This window comes from Vicia villosa, linkage group LG4, assembly GCF_029867415.1.
Source record: "Vicia villosa cultivar HV-30 ecotype Madison, WI linkage group LG4, Vvil1.0, whole genome shotgun sequence".
Taxonomy (NCBI): domain Eukaryota; kingdom Viridiplantae; phylum Streptophyta; class Magnoliopsida; order Fabales; family Fabaceae; genus Vicia; species Vicia villosa.
The window spans coordinates 91,296,932-91,310,268 of NC_081183.1; the positions used below are offsets into that span (position 1 = coordinate 91,296,932).

General features: G+C 36.8%; 1 protein-coding gene across 1 annotated transcript; it reads left to right on the plus strand.

Annotated features, from left to right (window-relative positions):
* The first annotated feature begins 11,430 nt into the window (after positions 1 to 11,430).
* LOC131599333 (pectinesterase inhibitor 3) lies at positions 11,431 to 12,506 on the plus strand. The gene has a single exon (XM_058871735.1). It carries the CDS (start codon positions 11,552 to 11,554, stop codon positions 12,107 to 12,109), a length of 558 nt encoding a protein of 185 aa, XP_058727718.1. The 5' UTR covers positions 11,431 to 11,551; the 3' UTR covers positions 12,110 to 12,506.
* Positions 12,507 to 13,337: the final 831 nt, after the last annotated feature.

Below are 13,337 nucleotides of genomic sequence, written 5' to 3' on the forward strand. Positions count from 1 at the left end.
TTTATTTTCTTTAATTATAAAAAATGTAATAACCTGCGTTCAGAAGGATTTTCGCCAAATTACATGTACGTTCACACAGTATTGGTGTGTTACCCATATGCTTACACAAATCTTGACCTGGTTACCCGTGTGTTTATACGATACTGGTGTGTTACTCGTGCGTTCACACGCATTTGTATATAAATTAAAAAAATAATAAAACAAATATTTAGGTTAACCATATATTGTTTTCCCATATTTTGACATCATTTATAAAAAATATTTTAATTAATAGCATATTTGTTCCCATAAGATGAAGGATATCTGTGGAACAAAGGTAATAGTGTGTGTTCTTTGTCCAAAAGTTAACGGGGTTTTTCAATGTGTGTTTTAGTAAGTGTACTTAACCAACAATTGATATTTTGATAGTTGTTATATATATTGGAATACTGCATTTAGGAGCTCCCATTAAATATTTGTTACCCAATTGGATTGCATCTTTCTTCTCATTATTCCATATCCAATTATTCCCATTATTCCACATCACCCATAACATAACTGCCACTCTACCTGCAACCCTCTTATCCTCCATCCAAAAAATGTCATGAAGTACCGACTTCACATCACCCTCGTGCTCAATTCTAGTGTCAATAACTTCACCTAGCCTTGCGATAGTCTAACAATGTGTCGTTTGGGGATACCAAAAAAATACATGCCACTCATCCTCCACACCACCTTCGCAAAGTTGACAAATAGTGGGGCAAGGAACATACAGTTGTCTCAATCTAATACGGGTAGGGAGACAGCCCCTACAAATCCTACAAACTAAGTGTTTGGTCCTTGGAGGAGCTTTAATCTTCCACATGTGGTGCCAATCCCCTCGCACATTACTGACCATATGGTTGCGATTGTGCAACCAAAGCTTGTAACCTGTTTTCACCGTATAACTACCACTTTGTTCCTCTTTCCACACCAAAAAGTCCTCTTGCTTCATCATTTCTTAGAACTCCGCCATTCTTTCAAAAAAAGGATTCGGCCAAGCGTCCGCCTCTTTTGTATGATGTGTCGTCCACTGACAAGAGGTAGCCGGAATAGGATACCCCAGTTTCAAAACAACTTGCACAAAGTGACGCGATCTTTGATACCCGATACAAATGATGCCTCCGGATGCGTCCAAAGGAAAAATTTCTCCGAAAATTTAAATCTCGTCAAATCCACACACACCCGGTCATACGTACTTGCTATGAGATGGCCCTTTCTCGGGGAATGACATCCACTTTAAAATCGGTGCGTGAGTAGTTAATGATGGAACAAGGGAAACAGAACTTTATCAAAGTTTCCTTGATTTTCATAAAGTCGGCCGTAGATGTCCCTATGCAAAGTTAACTCTGAAATAAGTGCTTGTCGAATAAGAGTGTGATTTTCTTCTCCGCTTCCGAGCAAACCGACAACAGATCGATACCCGTAATTACCTTCGGTGCCAACATCAACTATATTATCAATATATTTGTGCATAAATAGCGGCATCTCATCAATATAGATCATCAGAGGTTTTTTGATCGGAGGTGTGCGCGGCGGCTTCGAAATACGTGCTCCTTTATTAGCACTAAACTTGGACTTTGGTGTGGGTGAATCCAGGATCAATGCATTAACATGTTCAAAGTAAGAAGGATCTCGTTTAGATGATGTGTCATCTTAGGTAGTTTTCGGCTTTTTAGGCGCACCTTTGATTTTAACCGGTTGAGATGGCAGTTTCAAATCGGTGGTCTCCAAAAATGCAATTTTTCACAATTGTTCTTTTATGTGCAATTTCATGGTATCATCCGCTTTAGAAAACCTATCCATTATCTCTTCCAACTCGTCGGAGATGTTAATTTTGGATTCACCCTCTTTTGCCGGCACGAAATCATCAAAACAGAGCTTTTTCCAATGATCAATTACTTCATCCATGCGTATCAGGGAATTCAACTTCAACTTTTTAAAAAGTATATAAGCACATGGAAGCCCGTAAGTTTTTCTAATTGTGCACCCACATTTTGAACTATCCGGACCCGTTGTCTCAGCCCGCTTCGCTTCATGAAAAATAAAATTCAATCCCGCACGGGATATGTTGTAAATCAATTACGAGTATAGATTTTTTCCCCTTAAACCGGTGTTCCGCAACCGTCTTGCTCCGAACAAACGTTGTTTGAATTTCATTATGTTGATTTTGGAGCATTTGGTTCACGGTGTCCCATCCCCTACACAAATCCCCCTTGCTATCACCCAACCATTTCTTCAATGACGCATGTGCGGATTTAACTCGGTTAGTTGCACTACAACCAAGATGTCTAACTCGGTCCGTCCAAGCACAAAAAACTTTTTCTTTTACTTTTTCAATGATAGTACTTTTGACGTAATGACAAAAAGTATTGAATCCGACACACAATGTCCGAAACTGTACCACTTTCTATGTATACAATTCTTCAGAACGTGCATCTAAAATCTCCCTCCATGCGGCCATTATCTTGTCCACCACAACACCGGCTTTGATGATGTTTCCGTTATCATCCTTTCTCACATTGCATGTTATGTGATACCGACAAAATAATGCGGTTGATATCGGGAAGAAGGTACCGACCGAATTCATCAGATTATTATCTCGGTCGGTAACGATGACACTAGGCATATTATTTTGATCAACCAACAAAGTCTTACATATTCCTAAAACCCATGTAAAGTTATCTTCTTTCTCACTTTCCAAAAAAGAAAATCCAACCGAATATGTGTTGTCCGTGGAGGTCACACCAACAATTTCTAGAAGCGGAAGCCTATACTTGTTGGTCTTGTACGTCGAATCAATTATAAGAACGGTTGGAAATGTGTTGAACAACTTGATACTTTCGGGATGAGTCCAAAATATGTCACACACCATAACTTTGTCCTCACAAGTTATGAAGCTTGAAACGTATTAGTTATCACCCAAAAGTTTCAAAAGGTGTTACATTTCCGACCTCGACCCCATTTTCATGACTTTAAGATTATACAGTTCATTGTATACTTGTTTGATATTTGAAACACTATCCGGTTTTTTCTCTTCAAATCCGCAAGTATGTTTCTCGGCGCAACTTTGATTGTCGATAATTCAGAAATAACATCCTTCTCTTCGTGAGACAACCGACACGCACTTGGATACCCGTGTAGATTAGTTTCCAATGCATGACTATGAATTCCACATATGAAGCTAATACGCCACAATCCATCACTGCAAGTTACGCGCAACTTAAACGGACACACTCACTTTCTCGATCTCATGTCATCGTGTTTTAACACCCGGTTTGTTCCTACATACTTCCCATCCCTCTCGCAATTCAACACAACAAAGGCTTTCCTTCTACTACTTCCATTGTCGGACCTTAATATCACAATGCCAAATCCAAGTTTACTAGCTTCATTTTGGACCCAATCTAGCACATGTTCACGACAAACGAAAGTCATATCATTTATAAATTATGGTCGAACATCCACCGTAACAGTGATGGTTTTAACATCGTTAACCGGCTCGTTAGGCTTAGCATCTACGTTGACCTCTTCCGGGACTACTAACTCATCCCCGACAATGTTGTCCCGGATGCACCATACCTAAAATATTCAAAATGCATCAATGATGTTAAAACAATTTTTTCAAATTCTGCATCAAAGCTTATTTCGGAAGTGCACTTTCGAAATATGTTAGGTGGTTTATTTTGGAAGTGCACTTTCGAAATATGTTAGGTGGTTTATTTCGGAAGTGCACTTTCGAAATGACGCAGTTTTCTTCATCTACAAATCAGCAACAATGTAGTGGAATAAGATATGAAATGAAGATTATTTACCTCAAATTGTAGCTTTCTATGCCCTCTTTAGTATGATCAACCACTAGAAACTCGATTTGGAGACGAAAGATGGATTGAAAATGATGGAGGTTTTGGAGAGGGTTTGAGTTGTTGTTTGGAGGAAAATGAATGAAATAGTGAATGAGGGAAAAGTATATGAAGGGTGTTTTCGGAGATGCATCTCCGAAAAAACACCTGACAATTTAAATCCAATGTTTAAATTGAAAAAATAAGTGCTTTCGGATATGCATCTCCAAAAATACCCATTTTTTAGTGTTTTCAGAAATGCATCTCCGAATTCTGAGAAAATAGTAAAAAAAATGACTTCGGAGATGCATCTCCGAAGTCAGGGATATTATGGGGTTTTAAGCAGGGGTTCTCACCCCAAGGGTGGATAAAGAAATTGTCTAATCATTAGACTTGTATTGTTACTTTTTTTTTCTTGGGATACAACTTGTATTGTTTTTTTTTTTGTAAAGGCCAAAATTTTATTCAAACATTGGGCACAGGAAGTGCACGTTACAAGTACTGTCTCAACACATTATAATTATTGTCAATACAACTAACAAGCATATCCAACACCAAAAATAACAAGCAGTTCCAACACCAAAAAACTCCTATACTTGGAACACATCTCAATCCTAATAATGAGACCAACTACTAAGATACCAGCTCCATTCCAAATTAATAGGAATAATCAGAAGAATTATTTTTATGCAGTATATGACAGAAAAAATGACAACATCTCCATTGACTAAGCTAAATTCAACACATGTATAACCACTCTAAATAAATCCAATCCATTTCAGTCGACACCAAAAATGACACTACCATCCCGACCTGGTCGAACTCACAGACACAGAGATGATAAACGCCCCACAGCCTTCTATTAAATTACCCTCATATACTTCAACCATACTATCCATCGTGACAAAGAATCACACCACAAAAATTAGCTACCCGAAACATCGAGAATTAGACAACTATTCTCATAATATAAGAGTTAAAGTTGACTCTTTCAGAACTCCATAGCACCACCGTAGCAACCTACCCTAAAAATTAAAGATTAGAGTCGCCACCTATTCTACCAAGGCGAATAGGAAACCTCGCGCAGTTAAGAGATCAGGGTAAGATACTATATTCAGGTCGAGGGAAGGTGTTAGGCACCCTCAACCCTTTCCTATGGTTTGCATTATAGGGTTAATATAAAGAAAGGTGACAGAAAGTTAATAGGGTAAAATGGCAAAAATTATCATAATTAAAGGTTTGTAATTCAAAGAAATAAAATCGGGACAAAATGAGATTTATGGGGGAGGGGACTCGCCTTGTTGCCAAGTGCCTACGTACCTCCTTATGGAGGATCAGACTCTACGTAGTTCGGGGAAGGGTTGTACGCTTTAGGATTCGAATTTGATCTGATATGGTTGAAAGTTTGTCTCAAAGGCTTTTGAAATAGCCTATGATGAGTTAGGAATTTGAAAGGTTTGTTTGGAAGTGTTTTAGGATTTGGACGTACAACCCTGATTTTTTTAGTTTGTACTATTAACCGCAATAATCGATTGATTCAATTACCATAGTTAACAGATTAGTAGTTGGATCGTTACCAATTTTAGTCAATTGATTTAATTATTACTAATAACGAATAATAGTATTTTTTAATAATTTTTATGAATTAATTTGTATCGTTACCCGTCGTAATCGATTGATTCGATTAAAAAGAACAACGCATTAGAATGAGAAAAATAGAAGAGTTAATCATCGCAACTAATAAAATAGTTGAAACCATTTAACCAAATAGAAATTAATTACATTTTAATTAAATATCATTTTAATTAAAATTATTATTGACCATAGCGATTAATCGATTTAATCGGAACAAACAACAAATTATGATTTTTAATATTAATATTACATATTAATTTTATTTATAAAAAAAATAATTACTATATATAATTAATTATATTAAAAGATTTAATTAAAATAATATATTAATTAAAATAATTTTTAGTTATTTAGGGATTATGATTCTGTGTGGCTAGGTTGGGGGTTTATATTATAGGTATCAATTCTGGAGCGTTAGATTAGGCTGAGTGGAGAACCAAGGGCTATATTATGAGGGTTCATAGTAGGCTCTATGGCAGGGGGCGCACTGAATCAGAGAGGAAATTTTGAGAAAAATATATGAAAGGGCTGGGTATCGAACCCAGGCCCTTGGGGAAACACAACAGTCACCAATTCCAGCGCAGCCAGTCGCGCTTTGTGTTATTTGGTTGGTTTAGATTAAACAAATATAATAACTAACGAATACATATAAAAACGCGCGCGAATTTCAAATCACCCAACCGGGTGATGACACGCCATCGTCTTCCACCCCAGAACTCACAAAACCTGCAATTTTAGTTACGGTTTTGCTACGAAAACCTTCGTAGCCTATTGACCTGAAAAAATAGCGAATAGCCCATGCTTGCACATAAACTTTTCGCGACCTTACCTTTGCCTTCGTCCCAACCATGCGAACTCAATCATATAATTATAATGCCCTAATTTGACTCCTAATGAAAAGCCCCAATTTGAAACCCTAGACCTCGAACCGGCCTCTAATGGCAACACAAGATTAAGGCACGCAAACTCAAAATAAACAACCCAGAAACGTTCATGGCATTGAAACAAACCTAAACATTCAATTACATTTCAATGAGGATGCTTATATTGTCCAGATCGAATAGGTTTTGAGAGCGACTTACTTTGACAAATAGGAGATAATTCTGGGGGTGCTGATGAAGCGTGATGATCCCAATACCTTCAGAATCCTTCCAGGAACGATTTGCACTCCTTAAATCCCCTTGCTATTGTTTAATTCTTCAAAACCGAATTGGAGTTTCTTGATGAATTTTGAGCTCTTGCATACACTCCTCTGCCCAGAATTTCGTCCCGTAATCCTATGCATTGTGTTTCATACTTATAGGGGAGTGGATTAGGTCAAAAACAAAGGCCCAGAGATCTTTGAATCCAATATTGCAAGTTTGAGAAAATTGGATTTTATTCTTGAATAATAAGTTACTATATTTGCTAATTTTGTGTCAATCTTCTCCAATCCACTTATGCACGAAAATTGGATTATATTTGGTCATAAATGTTGATTGAAATCAATTAAAATACATCCTTTTCCAAAATATTTGATTTTCCATTTAATTAAATCATTTAAAATGAAATAAAAATCCTAAAAAAAACAAATAATATGTTTAATTTCATGGCATATGGTTTTGGATAACCTAAATAACTTGTGGACCAAGTTTAGATCCTAAAACATAGGCCCACTTGTTAGAAATCCAATTTACACCTCTTGTATTTCACATTTGGTCCTTCAAAATCACCCAACTTTGACCAAGCATATCTCACTCAATTTTTAAGCTATGAAGGAGTTCTAGGACTTTTTGGAAACCCCAAGATGTCCTCTATAAGCCACTTTGGAGCATATTTTTCATTTGGAGCTTTTATCTTGATCATATCCTCTTTGACAAAAACTGCTTTTGAAGGATGCCTAAAAATGACCTGTAATCTTTTGCATCATATCTCTCAAATGAAGCATTTCTGGCCTTGGCTTGTGAGAGACAAAGTTGTAGGGAATCCAATTTCCTTCAAAATAGGCTTTGAGTGGGGAAATCTGGATGTTCCATGTGGAAGTTATGGTCAGTCAAAGTTGAGTTGACTTTCTCCTAAAGAAACCCTAATTTGAACCTTTTTGTATTTGTTCATCTCTGAGTTTCTACCGATAAATCATGATCAAATTTTGATCAAATGATGGATATATACCTCTATACTTGATGTTTGATCAATGATCAGAGGTTTGGATCATGCTTGGATTGTGATTGGCTTTTAGGTTTAATCCAATTGACTGTGGATCTTGGAATTGCTTGAGCAAGTAACCTTTGGAGTTGAGCCTTGACTTTTGCCATAGAGTTATCTTAGGTCATTATGAACCATAGAACTTTGATTGAGAACCTTATCTTATTGATCTTTTCAAGAGAACCTCAAACCCTAGCCTCAGGAGACTCTTAACTTATGGAATGTTGTTTGGATAGAACCCTAATTGTAGATGGGATGAAGAAGGCAAATTTTGGGGTATGACAACCACCTAACCATCGACACAACACTGTTTTAACGAATCGATCATCCAGAATGGCTCTGTGGCGAAAGAGGGATCATTGTTGTCTGCACCGATACTCACTAAACAACTAAGCATCAAATCTGGGCCAAGCCAAAACACGACAGAACTTCTTAGACAAACACTCGTCACCAGCTTAAGCCAAATCAAAATTACACCTATCGAGTGAACCAACCACTCAGTCAGCCACAGGCTAAAACTTCCATCTTGCAGGATCCGAAATCCTTTAATTATGATATGTCCATTATATCAACGCGAATGACTAGCAAATTAACACACTAGACTTGGGACTACTTCTGAAGATTTCCAAAACACAGAATATTATAAGGCTCTGGCACACAAGGCCAACCTGCAAAAACCAGCCCAGCAACTGCTCCTAACCCAACTGCCCTATACAGAGATCCAAACCGAAATGCCAACCAAAAGGAAAATGTTAAAACCACAACTAGACCGGTCAAAAATGTGAATATCCTTCGATTATACTCGATCCGTCCAACCAATACACTCCCTAGGATTTGTAAACCATTGGTTGATATTGCACTCCAATCTATTTGTTTTAAATCTCATCCAATTACATGTCATTCTTTTTGTCGTTTCGACTATTTGTTCGACATTGATTTCTTTGTTTTTGAACAGCTTTTCGTTCCGCGCCTTCCAAATGCTCCACATTCCTGCCGCCCAAATCGTTTTGAGTCTATCAGCGATGTCTCTCTTGCCGTCCAATAGACCTTCAAACTGTTCTAGATGGCTCATTCCTTCAATTCGAAATGCTGTATGAATTCGAAGCCACCTACTGATCCAACTCCAGGTACCTGCAAACACAGGGCACTCAAAAAAGAGATGAGAAATTGATTTATTCGTCCCACATTCCCCAATGCAATGCGTGGATCCAGGATTTATTGCTCCTCTCCGTAAGAGATTATCTTTAGTAGCTTCTCTATTCTAAAATACTTGCCAAATAAAACACGACACTTTTGTCGGTATTGATTTTTGCCAAGCCTTCGCCAGGTATGGTTCAATCATGGCCACACTCCCTATCATAATTTTCTTATATGTTTCCTTGACCGAATAAGTGTTAGTCGATACACCTACTCCTAAGTTTAACAGATTTAAATCTTCCACCATATCGAATTGCTGTTATCACCTCGCATAATAGCTCCCTCACTAACTCCATATTTATTAGTCAAAGCTCTATACCACAGCCCGTCGTTCCTTGAACTGGTTTTCCAATCCCATTTTCCTAATAGGGCATAATTAAATGCCTTCAAGTTTTTTATTCCCAAACCCCCCTTTTCTATCGGTCTACACACCTTATCCAAATTTACCCAATTAATTTTCCTTTCATCCTCGCTCCCTCCCCATAGAAATTGTTTGAACAGAGACTCGAGTTTAGAAATGGTACCTGCCGGAACTTTGAAAAAAAAGAGATAATAGGCTGGAACCGCTGACATAACTGACTTTAATAAAATAACCCAACCTCCGATGGATAATTTCTTGTGTTTCCAGCTTGACAGTTTAGCTCGCACTATCTCGATTACCGGTTTCCACGTCGAATATCTCCTCGGGTTTGCACCAATAGGGAGACCTAAGTATTTGAATGAAGTGCTTCCCACCTTATAGTTTAAAATATCTGTTGCTGCTTTGATCCAATTGTGCTCAATGTTAATACCTATCAAGAGACTTTTGTGAAAGTTAACCTTGAGACCTGACATCAATTCAAATAACATCAAATTTGCCTTAATAACCCGAATATTTCCTCATCCCTTTCTACCAATTATCAGGGTATTATCAGCATATTGGAGGTGAGAAAAACATTCATCGCCTTCATTGAATTTGTATCCTGAGAATTTTCCTGACGCCACTGCACTTTTCATTAACAAGTTGAAACCTTCTGATGCCATAGTAAAAAGGAATGGAGAAAGAGGATCTCCTTGTCTAAGTCCCCGCCCCATTCCAAATTCATCCGTAGGACTTCTGTTCACCAACACTAAAATTGAAGCTGACTTAAGGCATTCTGCTATCCATCTCCTCCATTTAGATGAAATTCACTTAATACCCTCAAAAAATCTTCCTTAACTATTTCCCAAAACTCCTTCACAAAACCAAAATTTACACCGTCGGGACCTGGGCTTTTAGAGCTATCACATTCCCATATTTCCCTACGCACTTCTTCTTCTGAGAATTCTTGAACCAGCTCCTCCTTTTCTGCATTGTTGATTCTGTTGAATTCCATATTCGTCGGGATTGGTCTCACACCTCTAGCTGAGAAGAGATCCTGAAAATGATTAACAATTGCTCCTTTAATCTCCCTCACTCCCTTTGTATGTGATCCATTCCACTCCAAGGATAGTATTTCATTTACTATTCTTCTCTTATTGATGCATCGATGAAAATAGATCGAGTTCACATCCCCCTCTTTTAGCCATCTAACTCTAGCTTTTTGCCATTGAATGCTACAGCTCAAGTTTGCCAATTTGTGTAATTTGGATGTTGTTTCTCTCATTTTTTGCACTTCCTCTATCGATAAACCTTCTCATTGTATTCCAAATGTTTCTACTATTTTATTTGAACAATATTATATTGCCTAACAATGGTACCAAGACGTAATTGTCCAAATGGTACAGAAGCAGAAGCTAAGATTGAGACATCAAAATTACAATTAAGCGTAATAGTTACTCACTTCATCCCACACTAAGTGATTCAGCAGGAATAAAATAATATATTAAAATAAATGATCTATTTCAATTTTCAATACATTTTTTTTAATTTTATCTTTTAATTAATAAAAATTTCACCATTATCAATATATGATAAGGATATTATAACAAATAAAATAATATATTAAAATAAATGATCTACTTCAATTTTCAATATATTTTTTTTTAATTTTATCTTTTAATTAATAAAAATTTCACCATTATTAATATATGATAAAGATATTATAACAAAAACAATATTCTCTCTTGTTTTTATACACTTTTTTAATCTGTATGTAATTTTTTTTAATCTATGTGTTGTACTGCGAGAGAAGAAAGTATTAGACCATTCACAATGGGGCTGTTGAAAAAATTATTCAATAGTTGAATAGGTGCAATGATGTGTTGAATAAAGAGTTGAAAGTGATGTGGATTAATATGTGTTGAAAACATTCAACATGTTAAATGAGAAAGTGTGGGCCTACATATATTACTTTGCAAAATTTTATTGGTTGTTGTGATTGTTTAAAATAGTGGGATTGGGTGTTGAATTTTATTAAACAAAACCATTGTAGTGAGTAAAAATTAAATGAGTGTTGAATTATTATGTGGAAGAAAGAGAAGATGATGTGGAGAATAAAAAGTGAAAAAAGAGGGTGTTGAATATGCAAACCATTGTACATAGTCTTAGGGGAAAAGTGTTAAAAAGCTAGTAGATTCCCAACCTCATTTCATTTATTGCACAAAAATATTCACTCACTTCCCACTGCACAAAACCCTGCCACCACCATTCATTCACTGCCAACACAACTTCAGTATCAACCATTTCTCTTTTCTTTTCAGATCTAACACAAAAAATGCAAACTCATCTCACACTCACTCCTCTCTTCCTCTACTTCATCTTATCTCTCTCCACCTCCATCTTAGCCCATGACCAATCCCAACCCCAAGATCTAGTCCGTTCCTCCTGCCTTCACGCCAGATACCCAAAGCTATGTCTCCGAACACTCTCCACCTACACCGGCCCCGCCAAAAGTCCACTAGACATAGCCCAGGCTGCACTCCGGGTAAGCCTAGCCCACGCCAAGAGAGTCTCCAAATATATAGGATCCTCCAATGTCGGATCCCACAGCAGCAGTAGCTTGAGTAAGCGTCAGCAGGCTGATCTCAGTGACTGCAAAGAGCAGATAGCTGATTCTGTTGATGAACTCCGGAAGAGCTTGGGGGAGTTGCAGCATATGCGACCGGAGACGTTCCGGTGGCAGATGAGCAATGCTTTGACGTGGGTGAGCGCTGCTCTCACTGATGGGGATACTTGTCTTGATGGGAATGTGATGCCGGATGTGAAGAAGAGGGTTACTGATCTTGCGAGAGTGACGAGTAATGCTCTTTACATGATTAACCGTGTTGGATGAAGTGGGAGCTGGAAGGTCATGGGTCGTTCGAGATCTAGAAAGTGAGGTTGTTGTTGGTGTTATCGTGTGTACGGAAGTGAAAGATAGTAACGTTGAACTGTTTGGTTTTTTTTTGTTTTTTGTTTTGTTTGTAGAACGTGTTAGTGTGAATGATTGTTGTAATTGATAAGTGATGTTTGTTTTTGTTTTACTAAGATAAATAGTGTTTGTGGTTAAGGTGTTTGTTTTGTTTAATGATGTTTATGGTGCTAAAATGTTTGATGTTAATCGAATGTTGGGGAAGTGAAATGGATGGCATGATGGGAGATAGGGTAGGGGAATGTATGTGACCATGTGATGAAAGTGATTATGAATTATTGTTAATGAATAAGGAAATGTGTTTGGGATGTTTTTCGTATCTAAACTTGCAATTAGGTAGTCTCGGGTATTAATATACATAAATTATTTCCCCAAAGTTTTTACCTTTTAAATAAAATGGAGAAGAGGGAGTCATCATTAGTTAAATTGATATAACCTTGACCATTTTACAATTATTTCTTGAGAATTTCAAATTAAAACTTTTACCACACATATTGTTGTCAACTTTATTTACTATGCATATAATAATAGTGACTGTGGATGCCATATATGCGTGCGATGTGTTAAACCAAAATGTCTTTAGGTTAGGGGTGCTCGCGGTGCGGTTTGGGCGGTTTTGACGTAAAAAATCATCTGAATCGCAAGTGAAAAAATAGTGCGGTTTGGTTTGGTTCTGTTGGCTTTTAAAAAAGATCCGAACCAAACCAAATCAAACTAATGCGGTTTGGTTCGGTTCGGTTGGTTCGTTTTTTTACAAATATTTTATTGAGCCATACATACAAATATAAATGATAACATAATTTTGTATTTATACATTCATACACTATCAAATAACAACAAAACTCGTCATATTTTGACAACAATTTTCTATTTAATATGTAAAAATTAAATTAGACAAAAGTAGAATATTAAACATAAAATAATAGCATAAAACAATATAAAAATTATTATAACGAAACAAAAAAATAGAAGAGACGAAAAATTAGTGAAAGTGAAAAAGAAAGAAAGTGTTGAGAGATTAGAGAAGAAGATATGCGATAAAAACGAAACTGAAATACGGAACATTTACATAAAAATGAGAAGGTTAAAAAGAAAGAATATAAGAGAGTAGAGATTATAGAAGAAGAGGGAAGATGTATGTGGCAAAGAA

What these genes read in the sequence shown, in the direction of transcription:
- LOC131599333 (XM_058871735.1), top strand. Translation starts at nt 11,552, where the DNA reads ATGCAAACTCATCTCACACTCACTCCTCTCTTCCTCTACTTCATCTTA.